The sequence below is a fragment of the Sinocyclocheilus anshuiensis genome, unplaced genomic scaffold, assembly GCF_001515605.1.
Source record: "Sinocyclocheilus anshuiensis isolate Anshui unplaced genomic scaffold, SAMN03320099.WGS_v1.1 scaffold218, whole genome shotgun sequence".
NCBI classification, from domain to species: domain Eukaryota; kingdom Metazoa; phylum Chordata; class Actinopteri; order Cypriniformes; family Cyprinidae; genus Sinocyclocheilus; species Sinocyclocheilus anshuiensis.
The window spans coordinates 748,004-764,183 of NW_015547665.1; the positions used below are offsets into that span (position 1 = coordinate 748,004).

The 16,180-nt window shown below is 36.7% G+C and overlaps 2 protein-coding genes and 1 pseudogene across 2 annotated transcripts in view; 2 read left to right on the top strand and 1 right to left on the bottom strand.

The window, feature by feature from the left end:
• The window catches only part of LOC107702536 (equilibrative nucleoside transporter 4-like), a 9,147-nt gene extending 8,348 nt beyond the window's left edge, over positions 1-799 (bottom strand). The window contains exon 1 of the mRNA XM_016504886.1: positions 679-799. The gene's annotated coding sequence lies outside the window, so the exon portion shown is untranslated. The remainder of the gene's footprint in view (positions 1-678) is intronic.
• A 3,267-nt stretch (positions 800-4,066) lies between these two features.
• Positions 4,067-11,392, top strand: LOC107702538 (pentatricopeptide repeat-containing protein 1, mitochondrial-like; annotated as a pseudogene).
• Positions 11,393-12,741: 1,349 nt separating this feature from the next.
• Positions 12,742-16,180, top strand: part of LOC107702537 (uncharacterized) — a 20,154-nt gene continuing 16,715 nt past the window's right edge. The window contains exons 1-4 of the mRNA XM_016504887.1: positions 12,742-12,820; positions 12,957-13,075; positions 13,394-13,499; positions 13,589-13,682. Of these exons, the coding sequence (XP_016360373.1) occupies positions 12,819-12,820; positions 12,957-13,075; positions 13,394-13,499; positions 13,589-13,682 (321 nt within the window). The 5' untranslated portion in view covers positions 12,742-12,818. The remainder of the gene's footprint in view (positions 12,821-12,956; positions 13,076-13,393; positions 13,500-13,588; positions 13,683-16,180) is intronic.

The window sequence follows — 16,180 nt, forward strand, 5'->3', positions numbered from 1 at the left end:
ACACACACCTCTAGTATAACAAGGACTTACAGACGTTTTTCAATATAAGATCTGAATTATGAATTCATATTATGATATCTAAATCCACTTGAAAATTTAATACACCTTTCCTGAGAAATATTCACTGGAGTAAAAAGTGTGATAACTTGCCCCAGTATCCCCAGAATTTTGATAGACCTATGCTGTGCAGGAAAAAATCTATTCTTTTGTTTTATGCAACCAAGCATTGCAGTGGTTCTGTATTTGTTCCTACACCTGTTTTCATTTGAAGCATCTGGGCATGAATGTGTTGTTTCTCTCCTACCAGTTGACTTTGTACAACCGCGCGCGGTTTAAATTTTACGGCATGTTATGAAACACAGTTAGACTAGTCAATTGGACTAGGTGATAAACGCAAGATTAACGTTGACACGTCGAGGTCACCTGACAGTTCCACCAAAGCTATTTTTAGAAAGATGGAGCCTCAATGTCATAGTGTAATTTTTTACGGCGGGAAAATAAAATTGAGATACTATTATCACATTGCTGTTGGAACGACGGATCATTTGTCTTTGGGGTTATTTGACATGCCTCTATACATATTCGCAACTAAATGCAATCGACACTTACAGTATGATAATAACTGAACATCAATCAGAGCTGTCGCTCGCTCTCGTGAATGGATAACAGGTCTCTTACCTGATGTTCTAATGTCATTCACTTCCTCAAGCGAATAATCTTTAATTAAGATCCAGTGTCTCGTTTTCCAAGCGGTGTTATTTGAGGATGCTCGTTTTCTGCTCCTTCATTCTCTCTCGAGGCTCCCCGCCCTCCTGCGCAAGTCACGGAATCATCACGCGCTTAACAATTGATCACCGGGGCTAGTTGTCACACTTTCTATAGAGGGGGTTCATTTGTGTATAAACACATAGTACCTTAAAATATTGGCTACAAAAATAAATAAATAAACCTATTGAACATTTCCACCGTTATTGCCCAGGAATTTATTTCAGTCACACTGTAACTGTCTTGTTACAATAAAAACCTACTTTTTATATCACTGATTCGAGATGAATTGAATGAATTAATAAATGAATGAATTAACATTTATTTTAAATAAATACAATTTATTTTAAAGGTTACACTCTTAAAAATAAATATTTTATTGCCATATGTGGTTTCATGAAAAACCGTTAACGTCCATGAAAACTTGTCATTGCGCAAAAGGTTTTTAGAGGAGAAGGTTTCTTCAGATCAGTGGCTTGCTATTTTTTAGATGCTGCGGACCCCATGATCATCTTCGTGAGGGACCTCCATAAAATGTATAATGTATAAAGACCTAATTTATACTGTGGAAATATTAATATTGTAAATAAATGTAAAAAATTATTTGCAAAATAATTAGTTTCTATTATATTATTTCGTTTCTACCCATAGCACTGTATTTGTTTTGTTTGTTTGTTTAAATCGTTTTTTTGTATATATTTATTTGAATATTTTCTTATTGTACTTTTTTATTGATTTTTATTCAGTTTAATCTTATTATTATTATTACATTGTTTTTCAGTAATCTTTCCATGGACCCCCTAGTGCTTCCTTGTGGCCCCCTCGGGGTCCCTGGACCCTAGTTTGAAAGCCTCTGCTTTAGATTATTAACATTTTCTTCACGCTAAGAAAAATAATGCTTCTTTTAAGAACTGTTCACTGTAAGATTCTTTGAGGAACCAAAAATGCTTCTATGGCATCACTTTCAAAAGATTCCTTGTGGAATCTTTATTTTTAAGAGAGCAGGGTTAGGACTTAATTAGGTTTGAAATTAACACACAAAACCACTGCAAGAGAAAACACATTTGTGCATGCATTTTTGACAGTTGAAGTTACTGAGACCCAGCCACTGTGACAACTGGCCCCGGTCTTCCCCATTTAATGAATGAATGATGCATTTATATAGCGCTTTATTGTGTATTGTTGTACACCCATTTACAATCATGTGTGTGTGTGGGGGGGGGGGTTCTCTCCTCATGTGTGCAGCATCCACTTGGATGATGCAAATCCACTTTTAATGCAAATCATGACATCTGCATCTGGATTTTTCAGCTAGCCATATTCATGTTACCCACCACCATCGTGATACGGTGCATTTGCATTTTAAGGAACAGTGTTAATGTTCTCTTTTCTTCAAAAATAAACATTTCTCTTCTTTTGTCGTTTGAAGTTTTGTTTTCACATGCCAATGGCTTGCTTCCAGGGCAGAAGACCTCGGGAGATTTCGGAAGAAATGCAGAACAGAACCCTTAAATGATCTATTATCTTCATTTACGTCACACTATAAGACCTTATCTTATAGGTATCTTATAGTCAGATAAGTTCTTATCTGAGTAAAACAACAACAACAACAACAACAACAACAGTAATATTCAAAAGAAGCAAAATTTTGAAAAAGGAGATTAAAAATGTAGGAAGGCAAACACATGTACACTCAGACATAAAAGCAAATTTAGATGCACTGGAAGATACTTTTAGAAACATGTTGTCTGTGAGAACAAGTGTGATTGTGTCTTTTATTCCTATACGCTCAACACAAAAGAACCACATACATGAAGTGTCATCTCCATGGAAACATTGTGTGTGAGATCTCTCAGTAGATGCTGAGGAAACAAATCCCTTCGTCCTCATCTTCTCTGCAGTATGTGGGTGGGTGCGCTCAGCAGTCTTATGGGGGGCTACACACAGTTAGCAATCCTGCATTGCAGTCTGTCATGGAAGATAAAGAGAGAAAAATCTACTGACACGATGCGAGAGCAAATACACACAGCTCAGTATCTCACTATTACATTAGTCTTGTTTTGAAATGTGCAGCAGTGGGGGAAGCCAGAGAGGTTAACCAGAAGTGAATGTAAATGTCATGAATAATCATTTCACTACAGCAAAGTGTCTCCATTTATACATGTCTATGGCTGTGTACATAATCTAAAAAATATATTTTTAGGAAACTGTACTTGCAAATTATATAATATTACTGAAATAAAAAAGTGTACTTTCATGACTTTTAATAATGTCACATTAAAAAATAATTTAAAGTACATTTTAAATCATTATGTTTAAAAAAAATAATTTGTTGTCAATATGCTTCAAAGGAGTACACTTAATTTGATAAATCTATTATAGTTTTAACTAGGGTTATTCTATTTTTCATTTAAATACATTACTACATTTTAGCTTCATCGTTACAAACATGCTCAAATACATAGCATACAAGTTTCAATAGAAAGGACGTTTAACATTTATAATTAAATTTAGGGGATTTTTGGGATTATAAAGAAAGAAAATACAGAGCAAATATCTAAATGTGCATTTATGGCAATTAACCCATCCTTTCAGTATATCTTAATAAAGATAATATAAAAAAATGTCTTATATTGATAGGAACATGTGGGAATACCCTACAAATTTGTTTACTATAGTCTCTGACACTACAGTAGCCTATATGGCCTATGAATGTTTTGTGCCATTATCAAAGCATTTTACAGCAATATAGTGAAATTATTTGTTTAATCTTCAAATTTGCTGATATATTTAATTTTATTTTATTATGTTTATTAAACTGTGCAAGCAGGCTTCACAATACCACAATAACGCTTTTAGAAACAAATTCATTTTGGAATGTAAACAGAGTGGGATTTTTCTTCCAAAGTTACATGTTTGTATGTATTAATACATGTATGTATCAAAAATCGCTCGTCATTGTCAAGTTTGTAATTCCAATACATAATTTCAATATTAGTCACTAGATGGCAGTTCCATAATAGCGGTAACATTGCTGCAGTTTCAGCAGCACGATAAGCCCTACTAATCGATCCCGCTCATCTTCATTTTTGATTTCGTTATATAAAATGTGTTTGTTGTTTCATTCAATTGTACGATAATATGGAATAGAGTAAATAATAAGGTTATCTATTAGTAATGTCTTCCGTTCTGGCATCATGGCAACTTCCTGTAGAAACATCATGTAAGGAATTCTAGCAAATGTTTCTACCAAGTAAAGGGTGATAAATAAATAGAGTAACTAGGTATTAATTCAAGATTGATGGCCAAAATGTTGCGTTCTGCACTTCTGGGGGGTATTTTCACACGGAACACCAGTGCTATTAAGTGCGCTGCCGTATCCTCAAATGTCTGTCCGTCTGAGCGAGCACATCAAGGACGCTTGAGATTCTTCAGTGAATCGGTTACTTTAACACGTCCGAGATGGACTGACAGCAACAATACGAGGTCAATAACATCTGATCATGTGCACGAGGAAGATACAAGTGATGTGTTTGGTGATTATTCTAGAAAGTTCTCCTAAAGGCGAACCTTCCGCAAAACATCCCCAGAGCAGCAGCTGGATCTGAAATACAAAGATGCGGATGAGGAAGATGCGCAGCTGGTGGAAAAGTTAAAAACGGGTCGGAAAAGTACGACATACTGGTATTTCCTCCAGTGCAAAAGGCTCATCAACGAGGACAAAGTACGTTGTCAAAAAATATAATTTTAATAACACTTATCCTTACTGTGGCAGTACTATGATGCAGTGATGTTTTCAGGCTGTGAAAAAGCAGTGCAGTTAATTGAATTCAGTGTACTAAAGTCTTGAATGTATATTAAAACTGTGTTTGCAGATAATAGAATGTTAATTAAATGGCCACTTAAATGCACTTCAAGAGAGAGTACTCTTTTATCACTGTTTCTTAACACACTCAAGTACACTTTAAAAGTACACTGTGCAGTAATTTTTTTATTACTTTTTTAAAAGTTTTAATTGGTGTATTTAAAAAAATTGTTTTAATAATCTTTTGTTGAGCTTTAAAAAAGTACACTTATTTTGATGTGCTGACTAACATACTAAAGTTATAATTTAACCATAGTGTGTTTTAAGGTTAAAGGGGTCATATGTTGCAATTTCAATTTTTCCTTTCTCTTTGGAGTGTTACAAGCTCTTGATGCATAAAGAGGATCTGTAAAGTTGCAAAGACTAAAGTCTCAAATCCAAAGAGATATTCTTCATAAAAGTTAAGAGTCAGCCACACCTACCTAAAACGACTCGTTCTAACACGCCCCCACATATCTACGTCACTGTGTGGGAAGATTTGCATAACGCCGCCGAGAAACAATAATGTACATTATGTGGAAAATACTGTTTTTTTAACCTTAAATCGGATAAACACATTGCATTACACCAAATACACAAAATAATGTTCTTTTTAGCAACATCATATGACCCCTTTAATATATATTGACTAAACTGCAATTTCGCCATTACAAATGTATAATTGCAAATACATGACATACAAGTTTAGATACAAATTACTTTTAATATATATTTTAATTTACTATAAGTGCCTATTACATTTGGCAGTACACTTTAACCATATTTCACTTTAACCATATTTGAAAGACAATATAATAATTATGAAATTACATGTAAAGATGTGCTTAAGTGGGTGGAAAAAAACACTTTTAAGTTAATCTAATTGCATTTAATATAAATTTAAATTAGAATACATTTTCTCTTCATTTCAATGAACATGCAATTGTCAAAAAAACATTACATTTAATTCACACTTAAGTATGTACACACTTAAGTATGCACTTTAAAAGTATATTATTTTAATAATAAGTACTCTATTGTGTTATTACAATGTTTTTTTTATACAAGTGCCATATAAATACAAGTATATATCATATGTCTCTTTGTTCCATATAAACCAATACACATTTTAATGTATTTATTTATTTAATTAATTAATTTTTTTTTGTATGTGTGTGTAGCTGGCTGAGGCATTAGTTCTGTTTGAGGCTGATATGCTCAAAGGCGAGAGGTTACAGCCTGAGGAGTACAATTACACTGTGCTCATCGGTGGATGTGGACGTGTCAGCTACCTAAAGAAAGCCTTTCAGCTGTACAATAATGTAAGATGACAATGCATTTTCACATATCATTATTTATATTAGATGCTGCTGCTAATGATGCATAAATGACACACTTGATCTTTAATTGACCCTGTTTGTATGTTATATTATCACTCAGATGAAGAAGCGAGGGATAGAGCCATCCGATGCTACATACTCTGCGCTGTTCAACGCTTGTGCGGAGTCACCATGGAAACAGTCAGGGCTGGTACAGGCATTGAAGCTCAAGCAAGAGCTTCTCAAGAAGAACATCCCTCTCAGTGCCATTACCCAGCATGCTTTGCTCAAAACAGCAGCTTTTGCTGGAGATCTGAAGTCATGCTTTCAAATTCTGTGGGTATAAAACTAATGTGAAAACACCCTGTGATGTGATGATTTATTATTATTTTTCATTCTTTTTGCATTAATGCCACAGTAACATCATTTGGTTTGTGTGTAAATGCATGTATAGGAGATGCTTCAAAATGGACAACCCATCACACAAGAGACATTTCATTATCTACTGATGAGCTGTGTGAAGGACAAGCAGCATGGATTCAGACTGGCTTTACAGGTATTTAAACACACCTACTGACTAGAAACACATATTAGTATTGATGCATCAAAATTTATTTAAAATGTTTATTTAGCTGAAAATCAAAAATGATAATAAAGTTTTGGTCATTCAATTTGGCTAACTAAACTCTTTATGCTGTTGTTAGGATGTTTAGGATGTTCTAAGGTGCTAAAATAAACCAGTTCTAAGAATAAACCAAAGTTATTTGAGAGGCAATGAACTGCCTATATTTCATATTTCAACTGAACAAATCAGCTGCCGATATTTCAGCTTACATATGGCTGCTCTTGCTACATTGCTATATCATTTTTGGTGATGTAAGTACTTTTTGGATCTTTTAAGTTTTGGTTACCTGGATTTTCAGTGAAGGGACAGGAACCTCTCAGGATTCATCAAAAAGAAATCTTAATTTAGTTCTGAAGATTAACATTATGGGCCTTACAGGTTTGGAACATGAGGGTGAGCAAATGATAAGAAATTAAATTTTTTGGGTGAACTATCCCTTAAAGTATTTTTACTGTCATTTGTTCTGTAGGTGTGGCACCAGATGCTTAGGATTGGAATAAAACCAGACACTCAAAATTACAACATACTCCTGCGGGTAGCACGGGATTGTGGGATAGGTGAACCTGGTTTGGCTTCTGCGTTGCTACTGAAGAGAACAGAAGAAGGGTCCCTAAAGCTCACAAGTGGAAGGAAAAGCCAAGTCAAAGCACAGGCATCGTGTCAGCCCTTAGATATGGATGCATTTGAGCATGAACTGTTTGTAGACACACACACACACAGAGCCATGGTCAAGCCGAAGAGACTGATTTCCCCCTTCCGAAGGAAAAAGATCAGTGAAGAATAGACGCAACTCAAGATGAGACTCAAATGCTGCCTGAATCATCAAATGGCTCTCTGACCTATCAATCACAAAGTTCCCACCTACCAAACCTTCTGGACCCCAGCACTTGCCACTCAGGTGTGGTTGCCTTGGGGCCTGTGAGTAGTGCTTCGGATAGACTTGCTCTGATTGGAGACCTTGAAGGCTTTTTGGAGAAAATGGCCAAAGATGGATTGGAGCCCAACATCAAAACCATTACACTGTTGGCTGATGTCATGGAAGCTGGCAGCCAATCAGTGCAGAGTTTGATTAATGTGGCCAAAAAGAGTGGTGTCACGCTGAATGAGACATTTTTGAACATTATGATCAGAAGGGTGGCCAAAGCTGGAAACTTAAATGGGGCTAAGGTAAGAAACACATTCAATTATCTGTTAATAAAGTTACAGTAATGTTGCTGTAGCTCAAACAGTAGAGCATAGCGTAGAAACACCAAGGTCATAGTTAGGGTTAGAGTTATAGGAACTTGCCCAGACTCTGGAGTTTCACCAGCCCTAATTCAGTCAGCATAACTATACCACACAGACAACTTCATTATCATAGCAATAAAGAAAAGTCCACATTTTAAGTATTTATGGTTGACTAAGAGTGACCACAAGGAATGGGCAAATGGGCAGGGGCACCATTATTAAAAAAAAGGTGATATTAAACAGCTGCAGTCCGTAAGTTTTGCCTCTTTGTCACCATCTCTGTTTGAAAACCTGGAATTGCAGCTGTGTGCGGTATTATCTAACTTGCGTGGATTGTGAGTCGGCGCGGCTCCAGCCCGGATGAATCTAATGTTCTGAAGAGTATGTGTGGCAGTCAGTCACCACACCGGTGTGGATATTTACTGTACTTCGCAATCACAGATTCTAGCCTACGTCTTGGAATATGACCCAAATAAGAATTTTCACCGTATATTGCCATCTGAACAAGTAACAAGTTTGCCACGCTTGTTCTGACCAACTGAGGAAAAAAGCATTACCATAAATCTCGCTAGTCGCTACCAATGGTGATTAAATCTAAAGATTGGTTAACTCATATCACATCAAACCGTTCAAATTATTATTATTGTTATACTTTATTCTCAAATGATTAATGTTAACAACATTAGCATTGGTGACTATGGGTATAGTGTGTATTAGTGTGTAGATTTCAATTTCTGCACAGTCTAATCTAATTGTCATACTCTTCGAATTTCATATTATGAAATTCTTTTAACCCAAAAAGCAAATTATGCTCCCTTCCAACTGGGTTTCTTTAAAATACAAATTTTTGTAATCCCAGGCTATCTGTAATCAGAAGCACATTTATAACTGGAATATAATTTAATTTCATTCACATGTGTTTCATAAACACATAATCCTTTCTGGATTACAATCCGCCATCAAAATGATACATTTAATTATTCTGGCTGCTGTGAGAAAAGGCTACAAACGATCGGCCACCTGCAGGATCCTCACATGCGATAGCCTAGTAGCCGGGAAAACTTCTTTATGGTTACAGAAGTGACGTAATGACGCAGTTCCATGCTCAAATTTCCTGCGAAAACCTACCCGTACCACTCAAATTAGAAAACATTATTATAAGCTAACCGTTGTGAATTGGGCTAAAGTAAGGTGATAGTTTTGAACACTGGCTGGTTATGTACTTGCTCAAATATTGCTTTCGGATAATTTTTTACCAAAAAAAGTTACGGACTGCAGCTTTAAATATGCACTTCCTCAGCTTGAATAAGTTAAAGCTTTCTGCCTCACTCTGCTTCATACTACGACGTTAATAAATCTTTAATACATTAGCTCATCCATGAACATAATTTCTGCCCGAGTCCTATCGGATTGCTTCGGCTGTGGGGATGAAGACGACAACTCCCATGATTCCACACTCAGTCACGGTGTCATCTAACTACGCCTTTGTTTGTTTTGAATACACGCCCTCTAGCGGCGAAAAATTACATATTGTGCCTTTAAGTAGATAAATGCATCTGCTAGATGCATAAATGTAAACAGATAAATAATAAATAAAAATACATAGTGCCTGCCAAATGCTTAAATGTAAATATATGTAAATATAAATAATAACTGATTTTTCTCTCTTTAGGCTGTAAAAGCTCTTATGGTTAACAGAGGGCTGATTGCAAATGCTCAGATGTTCTGTAGTATTGCTCTGGCTTGCCGCAGACAAGAAGATTTAAAGCTTTCTGCCTCACTCTGCTTCATACTACGACGTTAATAAATCTTTAATACATTAGCTCATCCATGAACATAATTTCTGCCCGAGTCCTATCGGATTGCTTCGGCTGTGGGGATGAAGACGACAACTCCCATGATTCCACACTCAGTCACGGTGTCATCTAACTACGCCTTTGTTTGTTTTGAATACACGCCCTCTAGCGGCGAAAAATTACATATTGTGCCTTTAAGTAGATAAATGCATCTGCTAGATGCATAAATGTAAACAGATAAATAATAAATAAAAATACATAGTGCCTGCCAAATGCTTAAATGTAAATATATGTAAATATAAATAATAACTGATTTTTCTCTCTTTAGGCTGTAAAAGCTCTTATGGTTAACAGAGGGCTGATTGCAAATGCTCAGATGTTCTGTAGTATTGCTCTGGCTTGCCGCAGACAAAAAGATGCAATGCAGTTGCTTACTGAAATGGAGGTATGAAACCCAATATCATCCTTTTATTATTTTTCACCATCAGAACTTCGTTGCTGAAGAACTCCTCTTATTATAATCAACTCTTTCCAACTTTCTTTGAGCTAAATATTTGAAGCTGTTTTTTTTTTTTTTTTAAGTCTTGTGGACTTTTGCCGAATACTCATGTATACAGTGCCCTGATCAGCCAGGCAGTTAAGCGTTTGGACTATGCTTATCTGCACGAACTTCTTCAACACATGCACAAACTGCAAGTGCCACCCAATGATGTCATCATCAGAGAGCTGGAGTTTGCCGCTCAGTATCCTCCTTCCTATGACAAGGTTAGAAACTGAAACTGCACAGTTATATACTGAATACAACTGTGAAATATAAACCTGCTCAGCTACTTACTTGTACTTTGCATTATTTATATACACAATTATATAGATATAGATATAGGACAAAATGGTAAGAAAAACAGAAATAACAAAAACTAAATCTGTATATTTTCTGAAGAAAATGTGAGTGGTGCTTGCCGTGGTAGCAAGAATCAAATGAGCCAAGCCCCATGTCTATATGTTCTGATTCAAAGATATAGGTCTTGCTAAATGGTTGCTAGGGTACTCTGTTTGGTTGTTAGGGAGTGGCTTGGCAGCTGCCAATGATGATACTGCTTGCCAGAATGAATGATATAAACCAACCTCCATGTCTCTATGATATTCAGATTTGAAAATATTCCACTTTAAGTTTGGGTTGCTAGGGTGCTCAACAATGGTTGCTAGGGCATGGCTAGGAAGTGGTGAAGGTGATGGCTGTTGGCTGTTGGCTGTTTGCGGCCCCGAGTCAAATGAATCCACCCAAATGTCTCTACAACATTGTGATCCAAAGATATTCATCTAGGCTTTTTATAAAGGCAGTCTATGGGATCAGTTGCTAGGGTGCTCTAAATGGTTGCTAGGGTCGTGGCTTGACAGCTTCATGATGATCTTGAGAGACTGATTGAAGAATAATAATAATAATAATAATAATAGACAAACATCATAGTAATAGTGATGCTTCGCAAGCAAGCACCATTAATAATAATGAAATTTCAATTAAATTATTAAGGAGTATAATTATTTAATTAAATCACAATATTTTAAAAGCAAAATCTAGGTTCAGTAAAATTAATTACTTGCAATTTGTGAATGTTTTTCATGTTACTGACCTATGAGCAGGATTATGACTGCCATGGATGAATTATGGCTTGTATCTTTCTTTCTTCAGTTAAAATCACAAAACCCATACCTGGACAAGATTGACGGCTTCCGTGGTCTTTACAAACAATGGCTGGAGTTTATGCCTGGCCAGGAAACACCACACCCCTGGGAAAAATATCGATCCCCAAAATAGGGCTGCACGATAAATCGCATGCTATATTTAATGCGCATCTTGTCAGAAAGCCGGGTCTGTAATCAGCGGTAAATCTCCATCACCTGCCGCGTTAAATATCGCATGCGATTGATCGTGCAGCCCTACCCCAAAACCAGAAACAGAACAAGATGGAGTTACCTCACAAAATCAAGTTTCTAAATAAATCAAATTCCTGTATTGTTTTGAAGTGTATCCATGTGACACCTTTTCTTGATTTTTGTTGTCTTGACCAATAAAGTCTGATTTTTGGCATCTGAAATTTCTTGATTTGAGAGGTTTGGGTTGTTCTGTTTTAAGTTATAGCTACATGCAACACGAAGGTAAGTGCCAAAAAGTTAACTGGTTGCTATGTTGCTTAAGGCGATCACTTATATTGGGCATTTTTATCTGCACTTGAACTGGCTGATTTTTGCTGTTGGAACTGAAAACGAAACATGTTGTGTTTCTTAAAGGGTTAAGGTCTGGTAATTTCTTGACTGCCATTTGCAAATATTTGCCATTCAGTGCCGCAATATTGTGCAGGGCTATTTTGTCCAATTGGTGCCATTTTTGGCCCAAGCTCACGCCCCCTGGATCTTTGTTCTGCAGTGAGGGGCTACTAAAATCAGATGCGCTCGTTTCTAGTGATGGGAAGTCCGGTTCTTTTCCGCGAACCGGTTCTTTCGGACAGTTCGTTTAAATGAACCGCTAAGAGGAACCGGTTAAATCGAACAATTCGTTCGCGAACCGGACATCACTACTCGTTTCCTCAGAAGCTTGCAGAAAAATGATTACCAAAACAGTTACTGGGTTAATCTTTCACATTTCCTTGGTTGGTAGATGCACCGGGGACCTGAATATAGCACTTAAAACCTGGAAAAGTCAGATTTTCATGATATGACCTTTAATAGTTTCTACCTGTTGGGTTAGAAACATTTTTTTGTCATGTGTAAAATTTTCTTTTACTGTATTTGCCATGTTTTGATCCGTTGTTTTGTTGTATTGTTCTCTTATTTGGGAAATTAATTCATTTTTATAATTTGATTTGGTCACTATCTAATTTTAATGAGGTCCTTACGAAACGGTCCTTATCAACCTTGGTTGACATAGTAATAGATTTCTATGACATTCTTTTGGCAGTTAATGTTTTTGGACGGGTTTTTTCTTGGAGTGGGCGGGTTTTGGAAAGCTTTTGGGCTGACAACATTTCCGATTTTGTCAACAAAAAAAAAAGGGGGGGAAGGAAGTAAGTCACTTTTTTGATCCACACTCCATTCCAGTTGGTGGCGGAAATACACCATTTTGTTGTTTGTCAACCGCCAATACAATTTCAAGATGAAGAAGAAGATTTTGTCAGAGTCACGTGAGCCAGCTAAAGCGCCAAACTTTGAACGCGAGCGGTCGCTGACGGTTCGTTCGATAAATCATGTAAGTTTTTTGACTGAGTTACGAAGAAATTGAACGAAGTAAATGTTAAAGGTTTTCTTACGAAACGCACACATTGCCAGCTGAGTTAGCCTGGTATTAGAGGTCGTTTCCTCTCATTGTCTGTCATGTTTTGTAGGACGGAGCACGACATACCTATAATCATTTTGAGCGATGAAGATGATGATGAAGGTGACTTCTGGATGACCCACAATGATTCTTCTGTGCTGATCGTTGAAAACGAGAGGAACGAAGCAGGTAATCTGTGTTACATAAATATTTAAACACGACACTAACAAAACTAAAAGTTATCATGGTGAGCATTCACTCGTGCCATAAAAGAACCATAAACCATATATACCATACGCCAATACCATGTATTCTTTTGCATGTGCTGTAGTAGTAATGCCATAGTGTTTTTTTATGACCATGGTAGTACAAATTTTTTCCTCGTACAATGGCAGTAACGTTACTTCAACTTTGTACCATGGTATGCTATAAATACTATGGTATATGAACACAGCAATCCTTCAGTAGCACTGTGTTCTGTTTCTCTTTGGTTTCTGTTGATCTCAGATGTATCAAAACATATTGAGGAGTTGGATGAAGACTTGGCCATCACATACACCCAAACTGCAACAGTGCTTCCACACGCAAGATACGACTGCACCCTGGCATTCTGGTCAGTAAAACAGTGACTCCTCTCTTATGTAAAGGACTTGTTTTGTGTCTGTGAGTGTTTATGTGTCTTTGTGCGTTTGGTTTTTCTAGTCGAGCAGAGCAGGACGTTTCAGGACCTCTACAAGATAATGGAAAGCACTGTGATCAGTGTTTCTGCTATATCTGTGACAAACTGGCATCCATGGTGAGATCAGTGGCTTCTAACCTAAATCAGACTCTCATTTCTGTCTAGGGTTTGCATTAGTGGATGAAACTTGTATGCAAATGTCAGCTTATGACAAATCAGAAGGGGAAAAAGCTAATTACGTTTTTGCATAGAAGAAGTGAATAATGTTTTGGGACCAATAGGATTATTCATATTTTTATTCATTTATTTTTTGTGACCTAAATTAATTAAAATTGGCGATAAGAAATGAAATCAAACAGTCAAGGAAATTCACATATAAAATTAAAGTCAGGCAGCAAAATTGTCAAGTAAAATTTATATGTCTGATACAGGGTAGTATCTTACAACCGAAACATACCTCAGAGAGCTACAAAGATGAGCTTTAATTAAAGGATTAGTTCATTTCCAGAATAAAAATTTCCTGATAATTTATTCACCCCCATGTCATCCAAGATGTTCATGTCTGTCATTCTTCAGTCGAAAAGAAATTAAGGTTTTTGAGAAAAACATTCCAGGATTTTTTTTTCCATAGAGTGGACTTAAACCGGGACCAACGGGTTGAAGGTCCAAATTGCAGTTTCAATGCAGCTTCAAAGGACTTTACACAATCCCAGCCGAGGAATAAGGGTAAAGGGTCTTATCTAAATAAGCAATAAATAAAAAATAAGATAAGTAAAAATTTATATACTTCTTAACCACAAATGATCGTCTTGCACTAGCTCTGCGATGTGCATCCACGACTAAACGTATTACATAATAATGTTGGAAAGGTCGCGTTTTTTCCTAGTGGAAAAAATCTTTTAGGTTTCAAAAGATTTAAACATCCAGGATTTTCACACAAACGGACCATTTTAAACAATAAACTGATACAAAGACATATAAATATGTGTCATTTTCCCATTGGTCCCTGTTGAAGTCCACTATATGGAGAAAAATCCTGGAATGTTTTCCTCAAAAACCTTTGCTTTTCGACTGAAGTTGCACTAGCTCTGCGATGTGCATCCACGACTAAACGCATTACATAATAATGTTGGAAAGGTCACGTTTTTTCCTAGTGGAAAAAATCTTTTAGGTTTCAAAAGATTTAAACATCCAGGATTTGCACACAAACGGACCATTTTAAACAATAAACTGATACAAAGACATATAAATATGTGTCATTTTCCCATTGGTCCCTGTTGAAGTCCACTATATGGAGAAAAATCCTGGAATGTTTTCCTCAAAAACCTTTGCTTTTCGACTGAAGACAGAAAGACATGAACATCTTGGATGACATGGGGGTGAGTAAATTATCAGGAAATTTTAATTCTGGAGTGAGCTAATACTTTAAAACGTATTTATTCAGTAAAATCGTATATATTCATTTGTCATGGAACAAAGACTTTGAAAGTTCATTGGATGTACCAATGAACAGATCTTCATAAGGCATCCTTATTTTATCTTAGACCTACACTTTCCAGTTCATCTTCATCCACACTGGTCTTCCTCAACATTCCACAATATGCTTACATTACGTACGTGAGTAATTTTTAATTGGAAACATTTTATTTGACTCTAGACCAGGGGTGTCAAACTCAATTCCTGGAGGGCCGGAGCCCTGCAGAGTTTTGTTCCAACCCTGCTCCAACACACATACCAGGAAATTTTTATTCTGGAAATGAACTAATCCTTTAATTAAAGCTCATGGTTTTCAAATGAGCCTGAAGGACTTGATTAGTTGGATCAGGTGTGTTTAAAGGGGTCATATGATGCGATTTCAAGTTTTCCTTTCTCTTTGGAGTGTTACAAGCTGTTTGTGACGTGAATAGATAAGATCCCTAAAGTTGAAGAGACTAAAGTCTCAAACCCAAAGAGATGTTCTTTAGAAAAGTTAAGACTGGTCCACGCCCTCCTAAAACGCCCCGTTCAAACACGCCCCCAACATGTCTACGTCACGATGTGGGAAGATTTACATAACGCCGCCCAAATGTTAATGCAAAGAAAAAAGGCGTAACTTTATTGTTGCTGCCGCCACCATGTTGTGAAGATGCTGTGTGCTTCGTTGCGAAAGCGAAAATACTTTGTTTGGCCTTCCAAAAGAGGATGGAGGACTGTTTCCTGATCCTGGTAGAGTAGACTACAATGTGGCTGTTCTGACTCACAGCCTGTAAGTACGTTTTCATATTTAAAGGATTTGCCACTGATGATTCAAAAGTTTTGAGCAGTGTAGAGTAGCGCTTGTTGTTTGTCATTTCTCCGATCACTAATGCAGACATGGTTTTATGTTTACGCGACGCAACGTGTAAAAAGACAGTATAAGTCGTTATAATCCGTAATTATGTACCCACTGGATGCAACAAATGCCTCGTTTGTAATGGGTTTTATTGGTTTTGTCTCCGGGACATGGCATCACAATATGGTAAGGAGCGTAACATTATCGTCACACGCTTGAGGTATTCTGCCAATCACAACGCAATGTGACCAATTAGAGCACACCTTGCTTTTCAGACCGATGAGCTTTGTAAAAATCGACGCGT